Source organism: Penicillium griseofulvum (genome assembly GCF_001561935.1).
Source record: "Penicillium griseofulvum strain PG3 chromosome Unknown contig_95, whole genome shotgun sequence".
NCBI classification, from domain to species: Eukaryota; Fungi; Ascomycota; class Eurotiomycetes; order Eurotiales; family Aspergillaceae; genus Penicillium; species Penicillium griseofulvum.
Genome location: NW_024467454.1, coordinates 1,114,966 through 1,130,995, shown reverse-complemented (window position 1 = coordinate 1,130,995; position 16,030 = coordinate 1,114,966). Strand labels below are relative to the sequence as shown.

Below are 16,030 nucleotides of genomic sequence, written 5' to 3'. Positions count from 1 at the left end.
CAGCCCTGGAGTCATGCTAGCTTTAATAGGACAATATGACTCGCGCTTCAATAAACCGATAGAGTTTATATGCACGGGGGCTTGTGCGTAGATCTAGTAGCCTTGGAAATTAGGACTGTGCCCTTGCAATTGATCAAAGCCATTCCGGGAGTTATTATGCGGCCCAAAGGAGTGACTTACTGGAACGTAAAGTCGTGATCGATGGTAGATATTTGAGGAAGTTTATATATTTGTCACAGTGAGCATGATAACTCCTCGAATCTAATATTTGACATATAACATGTAACATGTTCTACGGAGACTCTGTAGCTACATAGTTCAATCAAAAGGGTCACGTGATATGAGAGGAGCTCCCGCAGTTACCGCTACAGACACCGCCTCGGTGGTAATTGGTTAACTGATACAAACACTAGATTCTGCCCGTCATAACCCCCCGGGATTGTATATGTCACTCCTCTTTTTCATCTTCACAACCACGCGCTTGTTGAGACAAAATGGCAACATGGATGTCTGACGAGGGCCTCGGAGCCCGAGAGTCAATCTCAGAAGCCCATATTGTATGTCATTTCCACCTCTTAAGATTCAACGGCTAACAAAGAACCAGCTGGTCACCGAGCTCTATAATCCAGCGAACCAACGGGACCCCGCCAGAATCAATGAGATCCAGACGCGCCTTCAACAACTTCAGAAGACTGAAAATGCATGGGCAATTGCTGATTCGCTTCTGCAAAGTGAACACTCTGCCCATCATCGCTTCATGGGAGCCCTTACATTCACAGTGAAGATCAATGTCTCATGGTATGGTCAATCTTACTGATCCGAGCCACTTCAATCTCATCTTAATGCGATGAACGATTGTTAACCTCGGATACCCATAGGAATGAAATCAACCAAGATTCCGCCGCCGAGATCATGCAGCACTTGATCAATCGCTTTGTTGCTTTGGTAACCAATGGTGAACAAGCAATGGTTGTGAGAAAGCTTGCTTCAAGCTTGGTTGCCATTTTCAAACACCCAGTCACACCATGGAAACAAGCTGTTTGGCAGTTAGCTGCGAGCCTCGTCCACGGCGGATACGTATCCGAAGAACAATCACAAGCGGTGGGATTCCAGGAGCAGATATTGCCAGCATTGAGCAAGAGTGGATCAGGTGCATTGCTATTTTTCTCAATTGCACTCGCAGAGGAGGCTCTACGACTAGACTCTGAACCCCAGGATGGGGCTGGAGATACCTCCGCTATCCAGCGAGCTATAAGCAACATTAAGGATGGTTTGCTCCTGGTTCAATTTGTCATTGGGGAGACCATACAGCATGCAAACGCAGCCACGGATGATGCAGTTGACGTAGCGCTAGCGGCTGAAGCCATGAATTCATGGAAGGTGAGTAAATCCCGGGTTTTGGTCCATCCCAAAGACCACAATCGCTAATTTGACTCCCGCCTCGCAGACATGGCTAGGTGTTCATGGAAATCGCCAACGCTCTTCTGCTGAAGATGTCAATGCATTGGCAGTACGGTGTGGTCAGACCGTCATTGAGACATTGAGGGTACCCAGCTTAAGTGAGAGTGCGGCTGCTATTTTGACCCAAGCCTTTGAAAGCCGGCGCTGGGCCTTTGACGACGACTCATTGTGGCTTATTTCTGAAATTCTTGCCGATTCAATCGTAACCATCCACATTGCCGCCGTAAGGAGTGGCGAAGAAGGAGTGGAAAGCATGTCGTTTGTCGACCTCTTGATTGCATATGTCTCGCATCTGCACTTAAATATCTTCAGCGACCCTATAACACCACAAAATTCAGCGATCCTCACTCTTATCCATGGGATTTTCAAAACCCCTGGCTATGCTTCCATTGATGATCTCGGAACTCCACGTGTCTTGGAGTTTTGGAACGACATCGCAGAGAGTCTCCCTGATGAACTCGAAAAAGACACCCCTAGATATGACTTAGTGAAGTCACATCTAGCCGAAGTTGTCTTGGGCCTTTCCAGCAAATTACTATATCCCACGTCCGAAGATTTGGAAGATTGGGGCGAGGAAGAGCGGAGCGAATTTGGTGCCTTCCGTCACGAGGCCTGTGATTACTTACTTTCAGCATACCCCGTACTCGGTGTTGACCTGGTCACTGTCTTTCAGAGAAGCGCAACGTCCCACCTGGAAGGTCGGGACTGGCGTAATTTCGAGACGGCTATGTTCTGCATCGCTCAGCTCTCAGAAGCAGTGGATGAGAACGGCCATGCCGACCAGTGTCTAGACGCCATCTTTGGCAGCGATTCTTTTGCCCGGCTCTGCGCAGGTGGGGATACTGGAATACCACTCAAAGCTCGTCAGACCCTAGTGGATTCATTCGGAAAGTACGAATCATACTTTGAGCGTCACAGTTCGTTACTCCCGGGTGTCTTGAACATCCTCTTCGAATCCCTTAACTTTGAATTGTGTGCGCAGGCGGCTTCCAGGTCTATATTGACACTTTCAAAGTCGTGCGCTCGCGTCTTGACGTCAGATCTTCCTGCATTCTTGGACCAGCTGGACCAGTTTAGAAGCAAGCCGACGGCAACTGTTTCCACCATGCCCAAGGTTTTGGAAGGAATTGCGACAATCATTCAGAGCTTGCCTAGTGACCAGGAAAAGGTACAAACACTAGAGAGAATTCTTGGCTTCTTTGTCCAGGAAGCTAACACAGCACGGGAAGAGGTCACCGGTCCTGCTCATGAATCTGGCCGTCTACGTGGACATCTTGTGCTGAGCTGCATTGCCAGTATCGGAAAAGGCCTTCGTTCAGAGAGCGAAGTAATCGATATCGAGCTTACCAAGGAAGGAAACCCCTACCCTCCATCATTCTGGAACTCCGGACCAGGTGCCGAAGCCCAGCGCCTGATCATGGAGGCCATGAGACTTCTAATTGTTGGTTTCCCCGTGGATAGCAGCATCATTGAAGCAGCCTGCGATATTTTGAAAGCCGGCTACACTGAGCGGGCAGGACTTTTCGTCTTCCCGCCCTCTATGACAGTGGACTTCATCAAGAGCTTTCCCCTCGGTATCTCCGGGACGGATGTTATTATGGCGACCGCCTCGTCATTTTTAGCATCGCACGCTCGGCATGCGATGAGCATTCGCAGCGAGGCCGAGGCGCTCATTGATCATGTAGCCCAGCTCTTCTCTTCGATGCTCCAGAACCCGGATGTATACGACCCGGAGACTGCTAATGCGGGGATTGATTTCCTCTCGCGTCTCTTACCAAAGTATTATCCAATCTTGTTTACTCCCGTAAAGTCAACATTGAGCACGGAGTCCCCTCTCGCCGTGCTTCTCCACTTCACACTTCATGCATTGACACGACCTGAGCCACTTCCTCTTCGATCTGCTTCTGGATTCTGGGTTGCATTAATAGATCTCCGCGGAAGCTCTTCAGAAGAAATCAACATACTCGAATCAGTCCATCAAGAGTTTATTCCACGCTTGTGTTACACAATCATCCAGCAGATTTCAGGCCGATGCGCAAGATCAGACTTGGTCTCTCTGACTGATGTTCTACGACGCACTGTTTTCAAGAAGATGGCATTGGCGCGTCCGGCTCTGAAGTCTGCGCTTGATTCTTTGAACGCCCAGGTCACAGATGCAAACGGACAACAAGTGCCACTTCTATCTGCACAAGACAAATCACGGTTCTTGGAGTCTCTTGTCATTGCTAGAGGTGGTCAGAAACCATCTCTTGATATTGTGCGTTCCTTTTGGTTGAAATGCCGTGGGATGAATTTCGATTATGCCCAGTAATGGAAATTTCCTTGCTGGTCTATGACCTGATGATTGGAGTTGATTGGTGCTGCAACTTCGGTGTTCATTTAGATATCCATTTGCATGACATACGCGGTGCAGCTTGTTTAATCCTGGTTGGGAATTTCTCATTGCATTCATCTAAGCGCCATAATTGAAATTTATCCATGTTATCTAGTAGTTCAGCCGCTGTGCGTACAAAACGGAATTCTATAGTCCAATAAGTATGAGACCTATGCGTATACTCGGGTCCAGGTAGGATGTGGTCCAATGGGTAAACCCCCGACGTCCAACAAACCGTCAGACTGCGGACTGCGGTTGTAAGGATAATCAAATCCAGGACCTATGCCTCCTTAGGAATGTTTGATGTCTCTTACAGTAGTACCTGGCTTATTGTGGAATATCTACAAATGCCATGTGACTATGTACCCACTTAGGACCCACTAACCTTATCCCATGAGATCTGTGAAACATCCATCAACCCTCTAGCTATAACATCAATAAGAATTAACCAAAAGACATCTGAAAGAAAATTGGGGAAGACATCGGGGTAGAAGCCTACATATGAAGTCAAATATCTCGAGCCAACCGGATATTCAAACCTTGGAATTATTCAACGCTTACATCGTCAAGCACAGAATCCGCATAAGCAGCCCACAATTCATGTTAGCATGAACCCGATACACGACATTGGATTCCCCAAATGGAAGTTTGAAGAAGATACTCCGTACCTCTCAACGACTTCCGTAATTCCCCGTCGGAGAGGACAGCGGAGACTACGGAGTACACTAGTCGTATAATGAGTTTGACAGCCGACGCGCCGATTGGCTGTTTTCCCTAGCCGCAGACTAAGAACGCTAGTCTTGACTTCTAGTCGGCACGAATCTCCCCGGACCCTCGGTGATCTGTCACTCGGTGACAGTAGCCTATCAGATAGCAGAATTGGGATTAGTTTAATTTGCGCTATGCACATCATATTCTTGTGCCAAGGAATCTGTCCAGTATTCTACTGGATGATCCATATGAGATATTGTCTCATTCTAACGTTGAAGCCCCGTATAACGTAGTATGCCATGGATACATAGTATTATTGTCGTGAAAGCATCGTACTTGGGAGAGAAATGTATCAAATCGTATAATGTATATGTCACGTTAGACATCTACTCATGGCTCATGTACAACAAATTTTTAGGACACAATGATCAGGCTGAAACAAATGACAGAAAATTAATATCTACCAACCACGGCCAGCCAACTTATCAGCCTCGGGCAACTGCTTCACGTTGATACCGACCATAGCCTCACCAAGACCCTCGCTAACCTCAGCAAGCATCTTAGGGTCCTTGAAGTGAGTAACAGCCTGGACAATAGCACGGGCACGCTTCTTAGCGTCACCGGACTTGAAAATACCAGAGCCAACGAAGACGCCATCGCAGCCCAGCTGCATCATGAGCGCCGCATCGGCAGGGGTAGCAACACCGCCAGCAGCGAAGTTAACAACAGGCAGACGGCCGAGCTCAGCAGCCTGTTGAACAAGCTCGTAAGGAGCCTCGATCTCACGAGCGAACGCGCGCAGCTCAGGCTCGGGGTCCTGGCTAGCGAGGAGGATACCACGGGCACGGGCGATCTGCGCATTGACGGTACGCATGTGCTTAACGGCCTCGACGACATCACCGGTACCAGCCTCACCCTTAGTACGGATCATAGCGGCGCCTTCGGAGATACGGCGCAGGGCCTCGCCGAGGTTGCGGCAGCCACAGACGAAGGGAACCTTGTAGCCGTGCTTGGTGACGTGGTAGACATCGTCGGCGGGAGTGAGGACCTCGGATTCGTCGATGTAGTCAACACCAATGGCCTCCAGGATCTATAGACCGGTGATTGTTAGCGATATTATTTTTTTTTGTTGCTCCCCGCCACCGGGAGATCTCCGTTTGCCCCCCGATCTACTTGTCTGCCCCTCCCCCGCATAGAGATAATTGTCATTGTCACATACCTGGCATTCAACGAAGTGTCCGATACGGGCCTTAGCCATGACGGGGATGGTCACGGCTTCCATAATCTCCTTGATCATGCCGGGGTCGGACATGCGGGCGACGCCACCCTCAACGCGGATATCAGCGGGGACACGCTCGAGGGCCATGACAGCAGCGGCACCGGCTTCTTCAGCGATGCGAGCCTGTTCGATGAATCTGTTAGTTTTTTATGCTCAATTGCATCAATTCCTTGTTAAAGATATCATACCTGCTCGGCGTTCACGACATCCATAATAACGCCACCCTTCAGCATCTGGGCGAGACCGGCCTTGACAGTGAAGTCATTGCCGGTGGTTCCGTTTGGAGCAGCCATTGTGAATTGTATTATACGTAAAAGAAAGAAGGGAATATGAACAGAAGTGAATTGAAGTGAAGAATAAAAAAGAAAAAAAGAAGTGGAAAGATCCCAAGAGTGAGTCAGTCAGAAATACACTTTTCCCCAAAGTTACTTGCCTCAGGCCCCACGGTGCCCCTCGCAAATCCCTGGAAAGTCATCTGTTTCCGTTTCCCGAGGAGATCCATCCGGTGAAAGACTAGACCCGCATATTCTCTCTTAGGTAACCCTTGGTGCTCTGCCTCGGAAGATTCCTGGTTAGTCACCTTGTTACATTGACTCTTGGCTCTTGGCCTTAAGACCTTGGCATTAACATGACTGCCTAATCTAGTAGGTGAGATATCTTTCTATTCTGTTGTAGATGGAAACCCAGTTAGAGGCAATTGGAGACAGTTGGATTGAGGGCCATCAAGATTTCAATTGCAGGAGTGACTAATCACTGATATTACCGAATTAGGTAGGCTTTATCCTATTTTGGCAGGAGAGTTCCTTGATTTGAGCATAACTGGTTCTCTCAGCCCTTCTATATAAACCCGTGTCTGCACCTGCATATAAATTTCCATCATATATTATACACATAGAATTGAGGGTCCAATACTACCTATGCACATTGCTACATACCCTATTCTAGAAGTATACACACCCCATATGCCTACACATCTCCCAGTAGCCACCACACTCGTAGTAAAACCAATTAAGAATTAAACAAGTTAAATTAAACTAAAATAAGAAAAAATCAACCCCCAAACTTCAAAACAAGAGCCTCAATCCTGCAGGATCCATCCATGGATGAGCTCATGTATGACGTCACCCGATATCCCTTATCGGCTTCCCAGCTCATCTCCAACAAACCCCTCCAGATCCGACTCTCCAACTCGTTCAATCGCAAGATACACAAGCCAAACAAACAAAATGTCTTTCAGATTATTTACGTACCAACCAGCCACCCTCCTCCGCCTGGGTCTAGGCGTTGGCATTGGTCTCTCCGCTGCAACCATGCACCCCCTGTCACCCTTCCGCGCCGCCCCAATGAAATGCGAGTACGCTGTGCCCCAGCAAACCGGCTTCCACAAAGATTCAGGGTGGGTTGTTAATCCCGCTGAATCTATGGGGCAGAAGCAGAGCCCTAAGCGAAATGGGCTGTTGAATGCGGAGACTATGCGCCAGATTAGTTTGGGGAGTGTGTTGGGACTTGTTGCTGGTGTTGGGTTGAGGGCGTTTTCGAAGGCTTTGGTTGTTATTCTTGGTATGGGTGTTGTTCTTATTGAGGTATGTACAAGCTACTTTGGTTTCCCTTTGCGTTGGATTTGTTTTGCTATCCGAGCTTACGGGCTATGGATGGCTATACTTGTGACTGTATGCTGATGCTTCTCGATTATAGTACGCTGCGTCTAAAGGGTACAATATCCTTCCGCTCAATCGGATTCAAAAATATGTTAAGCGCGTTGACTTGCGTCGCGCCATGAGTGAAAAACGCCCATTCAAGATGAGTTTCGGTGCTATGATGGCAATGGCAGCGTTTGCGAATTTCTAGGCCCTACCGGTTCGGTTAGACGGAGATCAAACGCTACTTGTACATACTCTCGAACAATGCTAAGTCGGACTTCGCCAATAGGGATATAATCTGAGCTATTGGACGTCACTATTAAAATTGGTAAACTGTTCATTCATACAGGGGTATCATGAGTCTTGATATATTCCACACCAAATCCAAGGGGGAATCTACGCTACCCCAGCACCAAATCCTCCAGCACGCCTTCCATTTCATCGCGAGAGAGTGGCACACCCAGTATCTCCATGCCGCTTGCGTCCATGCGCGAAGTGATCATCTGGTGATCGTGGAACTCCTTCAGCAGGGTACGGAACATCATCTCCGAAGAAGCGACAAACTCTTCCGTTGCCTTCTGGTAAAGGAGACGGAACTCGATGCCAGTGTCATCGCCAGCTTTGCCGCCCTCTGTCGCTCCCTCATCGTCTGACTGGTGCCCGTCGTCCAGTAGAGTAATCAGTTCTGTTAGCAGGAGGCGGTACAGGTTGCGTGCATTCTCGGGAAGACTCTTAAGCACAAAGCCCACGCCGTCTTTCCCGCCGACGCGACGGCCCTTGCGTCCAAGGAGAGCGTTGACCTCCTCAACGACATCGGCCTCTACTGAGAACGGTAGGAAGGTTGTACAGTCATGGAAGACGAAATTGAACTGATCACGCAGACTGATATCCCACATTACTGGGAAGTTGGGGGTGTCGGCTGTGACCAAGAGACGGATGAGCGGTGTTGCAGCCAGACGGGAGAGGAGCGCTTGGTTGGCTGCACGACGGAGAGGCGGTGCATCAATAGAGTTGATCAAAACGGTGACGGGCTCTTTGTGCGACTTGAGCGCAGATTGTAGGAGCTCGAGGACCTCGGTTGGCTGTGCACCAAGCTTGGATGGTGCATCGTCGCCCATTACGGCTGTGACAATCGTGGCGAAGATTGACCGGATGGAGATGCCTGGTGTGTAACCATTGACCATTACAATAGTAGGAGTCATAGTGGCTGATAAGCGGTGGTTGTAAATCCACTCCGCGAATTCATCCACTAGCTTGCGCTTGGAGCCGTAGCCAAAGAGGCAGATGTTAAAGCCTTCATCGAATTCGAATGCCCACTGCGGGAAAGATCGGTGGTGCAATGATTGTAGGTATTCCTTTTCTTCCTTGCATGGATCTTCATATTGTCCCAGCTTCTCGAAATATTCCTCATGCGTTAACAGCGGTACTTTGTTGAGAGTGGCATTTGATGTCTTGACAGGACCAGCGCGGTTCTGAAAGAAGTATCGTTCGTGTGCAGGAAGCTCGCCTTCCGGTGTCGGGGAGCGCTTATTTCTCGCGCCTTTTGGTCGTCCTGCGCGGCGCTTTGGTTGTTTGACTCCCTTCTCGGGAGCCTCTTCTCCACCTTCAGGTTCTATGCTCTCCGCTAGAGGCTGGCCTTTCTCCGTGTCCGGCTCATCTCCCTGTAAGATTTCTTCCGCTAGTCGTTCCGATCCATCCCAAGCTGCGTCTTCGTCCTGTTCGAATAACACTCGTGCGCTCTTCTTCCGGACAGATCGGTCTGCATTCTTAACTCGCGACGGGGTGGCTGCAACTGCGGACTTGGGCTTGGTAGGAGTAGCGAACAAACCACGCGCCTTGGATTTGTGGGTGGGCGTTTTCAGCCCAGACTGTTGTAATGGTGTCGCAGATAGACCGCTAGCCTTTTTGGGTGTTGATTGATCCCGTTCTGATGGGGGAAGCTCGTGGGAGGCATCGCCATTCGGAAGTGGAGCGTTGGGCGCGTGGCTGTTCAAGGCGCCATTGGATTGTTCTAGGGCTGTGCGTCGTCTTTTGGGTGTAGAAACAGGCGGCTGATCGCCGGCGTCTGAGAGCTTACGCTTCATAACGGCCAAGTCAGATAACAGTCACGTAGACGCGAAGGGGAAGGGAAGCAACAGTACCATCAGATCCGGAGAATGTGCACAGGGTCGGGAAGCAAGGGGCTTCCAAGATTAATGAATTCGAGATCTTTTATTTCAGGAAGCAGCAGGTCTGACACTGGAATGTAAGTATGTTGTAGTGAGTGCTTAATTGGAGAGTTGAAGGAATCAAATTGGAGCGGATGGGTTTCTCCGACTCCACTAGGGTTCAATGTTGGAGGTATAGCGGCGATTACTGAGTATATGGCCTTGGATTCAATACAATGCGCAATATTTTACCTAGTTTTACCCTCATCTGCATCTATGGTTTTCTACTCCTTGGTTTTCACTGATTTATATGGAATTCCCATTATGATTTTTATTCCAGAGGGCTAGACTAAAAAGTCGCGCGAGTCATGTGAACAAATTCACTGATCAGACTTCCAATTTTATATTCCAATTCTCCATATTTAGCAAGTAATACTCGATACATAAGTATGAGCGAAACCAATTTCAAGCTGATACCTCAATTGGCGGATGCATACCGCGCAGTTGCCGAGTGGGGAGCTCCCGACACCGGCTACTTTTTTTCCCTTGACTCACGCTTGACTCACAAGATCACCACATATAAGGGTCTGTCTAGTCTAGCAATTATCATAGACAGGTCTCATATATGGTTCCAACAACTAATTCTGCCACCATGGCCACTTCCCTCGCCCGCATGCTCAAGGGCCAAGTCCGATGCTACTCCGCACCGCTGGACATGGCCATCCCGGCCTCCAAACAACGCTACATCCCCACGACCGGCACCTACCCCCAGGGCTTCCAGGTCTCCGGAACCCATGTGGGCGTCAAAGCCTCCAACACCCGCTTCCCCGATCTGGCCCTGATCGCCTCCGATACGCCATGCTCGGCCGCCGCAGTGTTCACAACCAACAAGTTCCAGGCCGCGCCAGTGCAAGTCAGCAAGAAGACCCTGCAAAGCCGTAAAGGCAATGGCATCCGCGCTGTCGTGATCAACTCAGGCTGCGCCAATGCCGTCACCGGCAAGGGCGGCCTAGAGGACGCCGTGCAGATGGGAAGAAAGGTAGATGAGTGCAGCGATGTTGAGAACGACAGCTCTCTAGTGATGAGCACCGGTGTTATTGGACAGCGGTAGGCCATACCTCCTCTCTCAATCGCATAACCCACCCAATGAATCCCACTAACCAAACCGATCACCCACAGCCTCCCGATCTCCAAGATCCTCGACCGCATCCCAACAGCGCACTCAACCCTCGCCTCAACACACGAAGCCTGGCTCACCACAGCCCGCGCAATCTGCACAACAGATACCTTCCCCAAGCTCCTCTCGCGCACCTTCACCCTCCCCTCCTCAGACCGCACCTATCGCCTCGCAGGCATGACCAAAGGCGCCGGCATGATCCACCCGAACATGGCGACGCTGCTGGGCGTTCTCTGCACAGACGCCGCAGTCGAGCCTGCCGCGCTGCAATCGATCCTGAAGCATGCCGTGTCGCGATCGTTCAATTCGATCTCCATCGACGGCGACACCAGCACGAACGACACAATCGCCGTGCTGGCGAACGGAGCTGCAGGCGGCGAGACTGTGCGCGCGCCAGCCGCATGTCCCAGCGCCGACTACACTGCGTTGCAGAGCGTTGTGACTGATTTCGCGCAGGAGCTGTCGCAGCTGGTTGTGCGGGACGGCGAGGGCGCTACTAAGTTTGTTACTGTGCGCGTGCGCAACTCGCCCGATTACGAGTCTGGACGACAGATTGCTTCGACTATTGCCCGCTCGCCGCTGGTTAAGACGGCTCTCTATGGCAAGGATGCTAACTGGGGTCGTATTCTTTGTGCCGTGGGCTATACGCAGGGTGTTGCTGAGGGGACTATTGTTCCCGAGCGGACTTCTGTTAGCTTCCGCCCCGTCGATGGTAGTGAGGTTTTGAAGTTGTTGGTTAATGGTGAGCCTGAGGCTGTTGATGAGACCCGCGCTGCTGCTATTCTGCAGAATGAGGATCTTGAGATCGAGGTTGATCTTGGTGGTGGTGAACAGGGAGCTGCTGGATGTGGTGGTGAGGATGCTGTTTATTGGTTCTGTGACTTTAGTCACGAGTATGTGACTATCAACGGTGATTACCGCACTTAAAATAGACTTATTTAGCGGTAGTGGAAATGAATGAATCGAGGAAGTTATTTCGGGACTAAAGGCTTTTGAATGGTGATGATGTCTATAGTTACGACGAATTGTTGAAATAAGTATGAATATGGATAGGCAAGGATAATGGCGAGTTGAATATATGATTTTGGTTTTTCTAGACACATATGGTTACAAGGCCCCAAACAGGGCACTTTTCATCGCTAAGAACCGTCTATAGAGATAGATTAGACCAATATGACTTTACACATGAACGACATCGGATGATAAGATATTGTGTCGACGTGCAGAGGTTCCCGAACAGGGGACCTCGGATATTCATCAGCAGGTTGATCAACCTGCAATCTGAAGATCAAGCGGTATGGTTCCAATTCAACCAAATAGACGGCGCCGATCCATTCACCCAAAAAGTATAAGAAGAGCGGATAGTAAAAAAAGACAGAAAACTAAACAGATTTGCAAAGGACCGGTGTGATCCTATGTCATGCTGCTCGTTAAAATACGGGCAGTCTCGTTTAGCTGCCGGGGACGAGGCCCTTGAGGCCAGCGCCAATGTCACCCTCGCGGGCAGCAATCTCGAAGTAACCGTAGATGATGCTGTATTGAGCTGTTAGTTGAGATGAACACAATTGAGAAATCAACGGAATAACTTACGTAACGGCAAGAAGAATACCAGTACCGCTGCCAAGAGCACCCATAAGGTCGGAGGCGACAGACAGACCACCAATGCAGGCACCACCGAAAGCAGCAGCAGTAGGGATGACGCGCTTCAGCTCCTTGTACATGCTCTGCTCACGGTGACCAGACATGACGAGACCCTGATCCTTGAGCTGCTTGGCAACGTCACGAGGAGCGGAGCCGGACACCTCAATCCAGGTCTTGGAGAAGAGAGCGCAGGCAACAAGCATGAAGGTGATGTAGACAGCGGTGTGGATGGGATCAAGAAGAGCCTCCTTAAAGTTAAGAGGAGGAGACATGTAGTAAGCAATACCTGAGGCGGCGTAAAGCTGAGCAGATCCCTCACGGGGCTCCCAAACTCCGAGGAGCTGGACCAGGATGTTCTCGGAGAAGCGCGAGTACAGCATCTGACTGATAAGGAAGATGTTGGAGCACAGAGCGGACTGGAGCATGATGGGCATGTTGGAGGTGTAGAACAGGCGAACGGGGTATGAGCCGCGCATACCACGCTGGCGGGAAGACTTGACGGGGATCTCAACGCGGAAGCCCTGGAGGTAGATGACAGCGGCGAAGACAAGGAGGGTGGCCAGGAGGTTCATGACGTTGGGCAGGTTCTGGCGGTAGAAAGCCTCGTACAGGGCGCGCTGCTTATCGGGCCAGGTAAGGAGAAGGTGGAACAGAGCGATGATAGCACCCTCGAATTCGGGGCCACGGCCGGTGTTGATGGTCGTGGGGGAGAAGGCCTTCCAGACAATGGACTCGCAAATGTTGGTGGCAATGAACAGGGAGATACCGCTGCCCAGACCGTAGCCCTTCTGGAGGAGCTCATCAAGCAGAATAACAACGAGACCAGCAACAACCAGCTGGACAATCAGGAGAACACAGATACCAGCACCAAGGTCACTGGGCTGGCCGTAGAGACCAGTCAGGACGTAAACACAGGCCTGGCCGAAGGAAAGAATAATGGCGAAGAGCTTCTGGGCGGTCTGGTAGAGCTCGCGGTCGGTCTTCAAGTCGAGGTTGACATCAATGAGGTGGGTACCGGCAAGGAGCTGAAGAACAAGATGTGTCAGTACAATTATCGCGAATAATGATAGGAGGTTGTGTTCTAGAATCGCATACCTGGAAGACCATGCCGGAGGAGATGATAGGAGTGATACCCAGCTCCATCAGAGTACCACGGTTACTGGCCAGCATCATACGGAGCCAGTACAGGGGGTCCGAAGTGTCGGAGGAGACAATGCCGTAAAGAGGCATCTGACTCATGACCAAGAAGATCATCAGAGTCAACTGCAACGTAATTCCGTTAGAATTCAAGTCGACTTTGCGCGAAGAGAGCGGAGTCGGGGTGACATACACCAGTCCACATCAACTTCTGGTTGAAGGGCACCTTGGTCTCAGGAGCTGCCACCTCCGGGAGGAGGGGCGTAAAGGGCTTGATCAAGTCAAGGAAGCGTACTATACTCCTCCATCAGCATTTGAAGACCAATTGAGGGCGACTCGAGATGAATTGTCGCGACATGCGAGACGAGGGTTCGGGGGACTCACGGCCGCTCATGGTGGCTATCTTCCTCCCAATCCGTTAAAAGAAGTAAAGAAAGCTGGAGTCGAAAACCAGCTAAAGGAATGGAAGTGAAATATTAAGAGAAATAAAACAAAAGGAGAAAGGGTGAAGTTGTCGAGAAGATGGGGGAGGAGGAGGGAAGAAGAAGACAGAAGTTCGCTGGCCACTTTTCGCTTCCGCGCTAATTAAGGCCACTTGGTCTTCGCCGCAACAACCAACTTGGTGACTCAACCAAAAAAGGGAATGGGAATATTTGAAGATAGTTGTACTAATATGAGCTTCAATTCAATTCTCCAGATCTTTTTTTTCTCTCTCTTTGTTACTCTTTCCAGCTCGATATATGCCCCCAACAAACTTGGCTCCAAGCTATCCCCACATTCCAAAGGCCACGGTAAACTACGCGATCGGTACTGGGGGGGGTCTACTATGGGGTAATTAAGGAATAATATTGGCATCCATCCCAAATAAATATTTCAACTGTCTTAGTGGTATATAGATGTGCCAGCAATCTATGAAAGAGTATAATATTGCATGAAAATCTACCTTCAAGGTCCAACGAGACCCAGGCAATCATCGATCACCACCTCGAGCTCTCCTAATCGTGTCTTCAGACCGCGATTCTCTTCTTGTAGAACACCCATCACACTCCAGGCCTCGGAAGCGGGCACGCCATAGCAGATGTTGCAATTGGACGTGTTACCATTACCAGTGAAAGAGCTACCTAAACGCGTTGAAGCAAGACCCTTCAACACCCGATCATATGCTGATGAGCGTGCAGGCGGTGCACTAGTGACCGCGACCAGGTTCTTCTGAATCGTAGGTGTTGGCATGGGGCCTGTCGGCGTAGACAGAGCGATCTGCGACATGTTGGGGGACGGCGCGGTCAGCGTTGAGGTGGGAGACTCGAGACCCTCACGCTGAGAGAAAACGCTATCAGCAACGCTCTCATCACCGGACTCAAAGCCCGAGTCGCTGGTGAATGTGCTGTGGCTAGCGCGCTTGCCTCCACGCCGAGGGGTTTGGAGTGCCATGGGAGGCACATCGTCATCGGGATGCACGGTACGGATTGTACCACTGCGATTGCGAGATTCCTCGTTCTTTCGCATTTGTCTTTCTTGTTCTAATTCCTCCGCCATGGCCTGCATGGCTTTCTCTTGATCAAGCACCTTGGCAGCCACGCCGTCTAGCTGCATCTTGAGGTGATCAACTCTAGCGCGAGTCTCTTCGAGCTCCTCTTGCTTTTCATTCTTGTCCACTAATGCCTGGTGCATAGCAAAGGTGCGCTGCTTATAGGCCTCCTGCATGCGTCGTAGTACTTTGTCGGCATGATCTCGTAGGGCATCCAGTGCCTCATGGTTGGTATCGTCGGTCGCGGGTAGTGAGAGAGCGGCAGCTATGTCCAGGTTCAAAAACTCATCGTCTGCTGGTTCTGGGAAGTTGGGTTTGCTCTGTTGTCGCCGGAGACCAAAGAATGAAAACCGATTCGTTGGGGTCGAGTTCTGCCTCGTATGTGACGTGGAGGTTGGAGCTGGACGGGAATCAAATCCGGTCGCGTCTGAAGCGTTATTGGGGCCCATTTTCAGCCCCAATTCGACTGGATCTGATTTCCCCTGAAACCAATCTGACAAGACCCTAGCCCTTGCTTCAAGCTTCTTCTTGGGGAAGGTTTCTGTCCAAGGGGTATTCTTCGGGCCTGATATTGTATCTTTACCCTCTTCAAAGAGCGGTGGCCTTGCAATATATTCAGTGTTTGCCCGGCGATGTGAAGGCAGACTGTTAAATTGATTTCGTGAGGTTAGATGAACCGCCGATCTTGGGGGCGTCAAGGCAACGGTCTCGTGAGGTGGCGTGCCATCGGAATGCAGGGTGACAGGTGCGTGAGAAAGTTCGAGAGACATGTTTTGACTGGGTAGTTCGACAGGAGAAGCAGACAGGATGCAAATGCCACGTCGATTCGAGCCCAATGTGGCGTTGGTGTGCAACGTTGGGGGGATTTGCAGTAACTAGGGGAGGTATGTAGGATATGATCAAGGACGAAACAGGGAAATATTCAGTGTCAAACG

General features: G+C 50.3%; 7 protein-coding genes across 7 annotated transcripts; 3 read left to right on the top strand and 4 right to left on the bottom strand.

Moving 5' to 3' along the window:
* Positions 1-494: 494 nt before the first annotated feature.
* On the top strand, positions 495-3,772 carry PGRI_059300 (putative importin 13; the record flags this gene model as incomplete). The annotated part of the gene is made up of 4 exons (XM_040793643.1): positions 495-557; positions 605-798; positions 879-1,380; positions 1,448-3,772. The coding sequence occupies 4 exons, from the start codon at positions 495-497 to the stop codon at positions 3,770-3,772; spliced, it is 3,084 nt and encodes a 1,027-aa protein (XP_040648498.1).
* A 1,234-nt stretch (positions 3,773-5,006) lies between these two features.
* On the bottom strand, positions 5,007-6,118 carry PGRI_059290 (pyridoxal 5'-phosphate synthase subunit PdxS; the record flags this gene model as incomplete). Its single annotated transcript, XM_040793642.1, has 3 exons — positions 5,007-5,636; positions 5,766-5,948; positions 6,014-6,118. The coding sequence occupies 3 exons, from the start codon at positions 6,116-6,118 to the stop codon at positions 5,007-5,009; spliced, it is 918 nt and encodes a 305-aa protein (XP_040648497.1).
* A 933-nt stretch (positions 6,119-7,051) lies between these two features.
* PGRI_059280 (uncharacterized protein) lies at positions 7,052-7,673 on the top strand (the record flags this gene model as incomplete). Its single annotated transcript, XM_040793641.1, has 2 exons — positions 7,052-7,408; positions 7,521-7,673. 2 exons carry the CDS (start codon positions 7,052-7,054, stop codon positions 7,671-7,673), a joined length of 510 nt encoding a protein of 169 aa, XP_040648496.1.
* Positions 7,674-7,866: 193 nt separating this feature from the next.
* Positions 7,867-9,549, bottom strand: PGRI_059270 (origin recognition complex subunit 2; the record flags this gene model as incomplete). Its single annotated transcript, XM_040793640.1, has 1 exon — positions 7,867-9,549. The coding sequence occupies one exon, from the start codon at positions 9,547-9,549 to the stop codon at positions 7,867-7,869; it is 1,683 nt and encodes a 560-aa protein (XP_040648495.1).
* A 715-nt stretch (positions 9,550-10,264) lies between these two features.
* PGRI_059260 (bifunctional ornithine acetyltransferase/N-acetylglutamate synthase) lies at positions 10,265-11,716 on the top strand (the record flags this gene model as incomplete). Its single annotated transcript, XM_040793639.1, has 2 exons — positions 10,265-10,719; positions 10,792-11,716. 2 exons carry the CDS (start codon positions 10,265-10,267, stop codon positions 11,714-11,716), a joined length of 1,380 nt encoding a protein of 459 aa, XP_040648494.1.
* A 524-nt stretch (positions 11,717-12,240) lies between these two features.
* PGRI_059250 (translocon subunit SEC61) lies at positions 12,241-13,961 on the bottom strand (the record flags this gene model as incomplete). Its single annotated transcript, XM_040793638.1, has 5 exons — positions 12,241-12,322; positions 12,380-13,455; positions 13,526-13,693; positions 13,761-13,861; positions 13,952-13,961. 5 exons carry the CDS (start codon positions 13,959-13,961, stop codon positions 12,241-12,243), a joined length of 1,437 nt encoding a protein of 478 aa, XP_040648493.1.
* Positions 13,962-14,512: 551 nt separating this feature from the next.
* PGRI_059240 (uncharacterized protein) lies at positions 14,513-15,865 on the bottom strand (the record flags this gene model as incomplete). The annotated part of the gene is made up of 1 exon (XM_040793637.1): positions 14,513-15,865. One exon carries the CDS (start codon positions 15,863-15,865, stop codon positions 14,513-14,515), a length of 1,353 nt encoding a protein of 450 aa, XP_040648492.1.
* Positions 15,866-16,030: the final 165 nt, after the last annotated feature.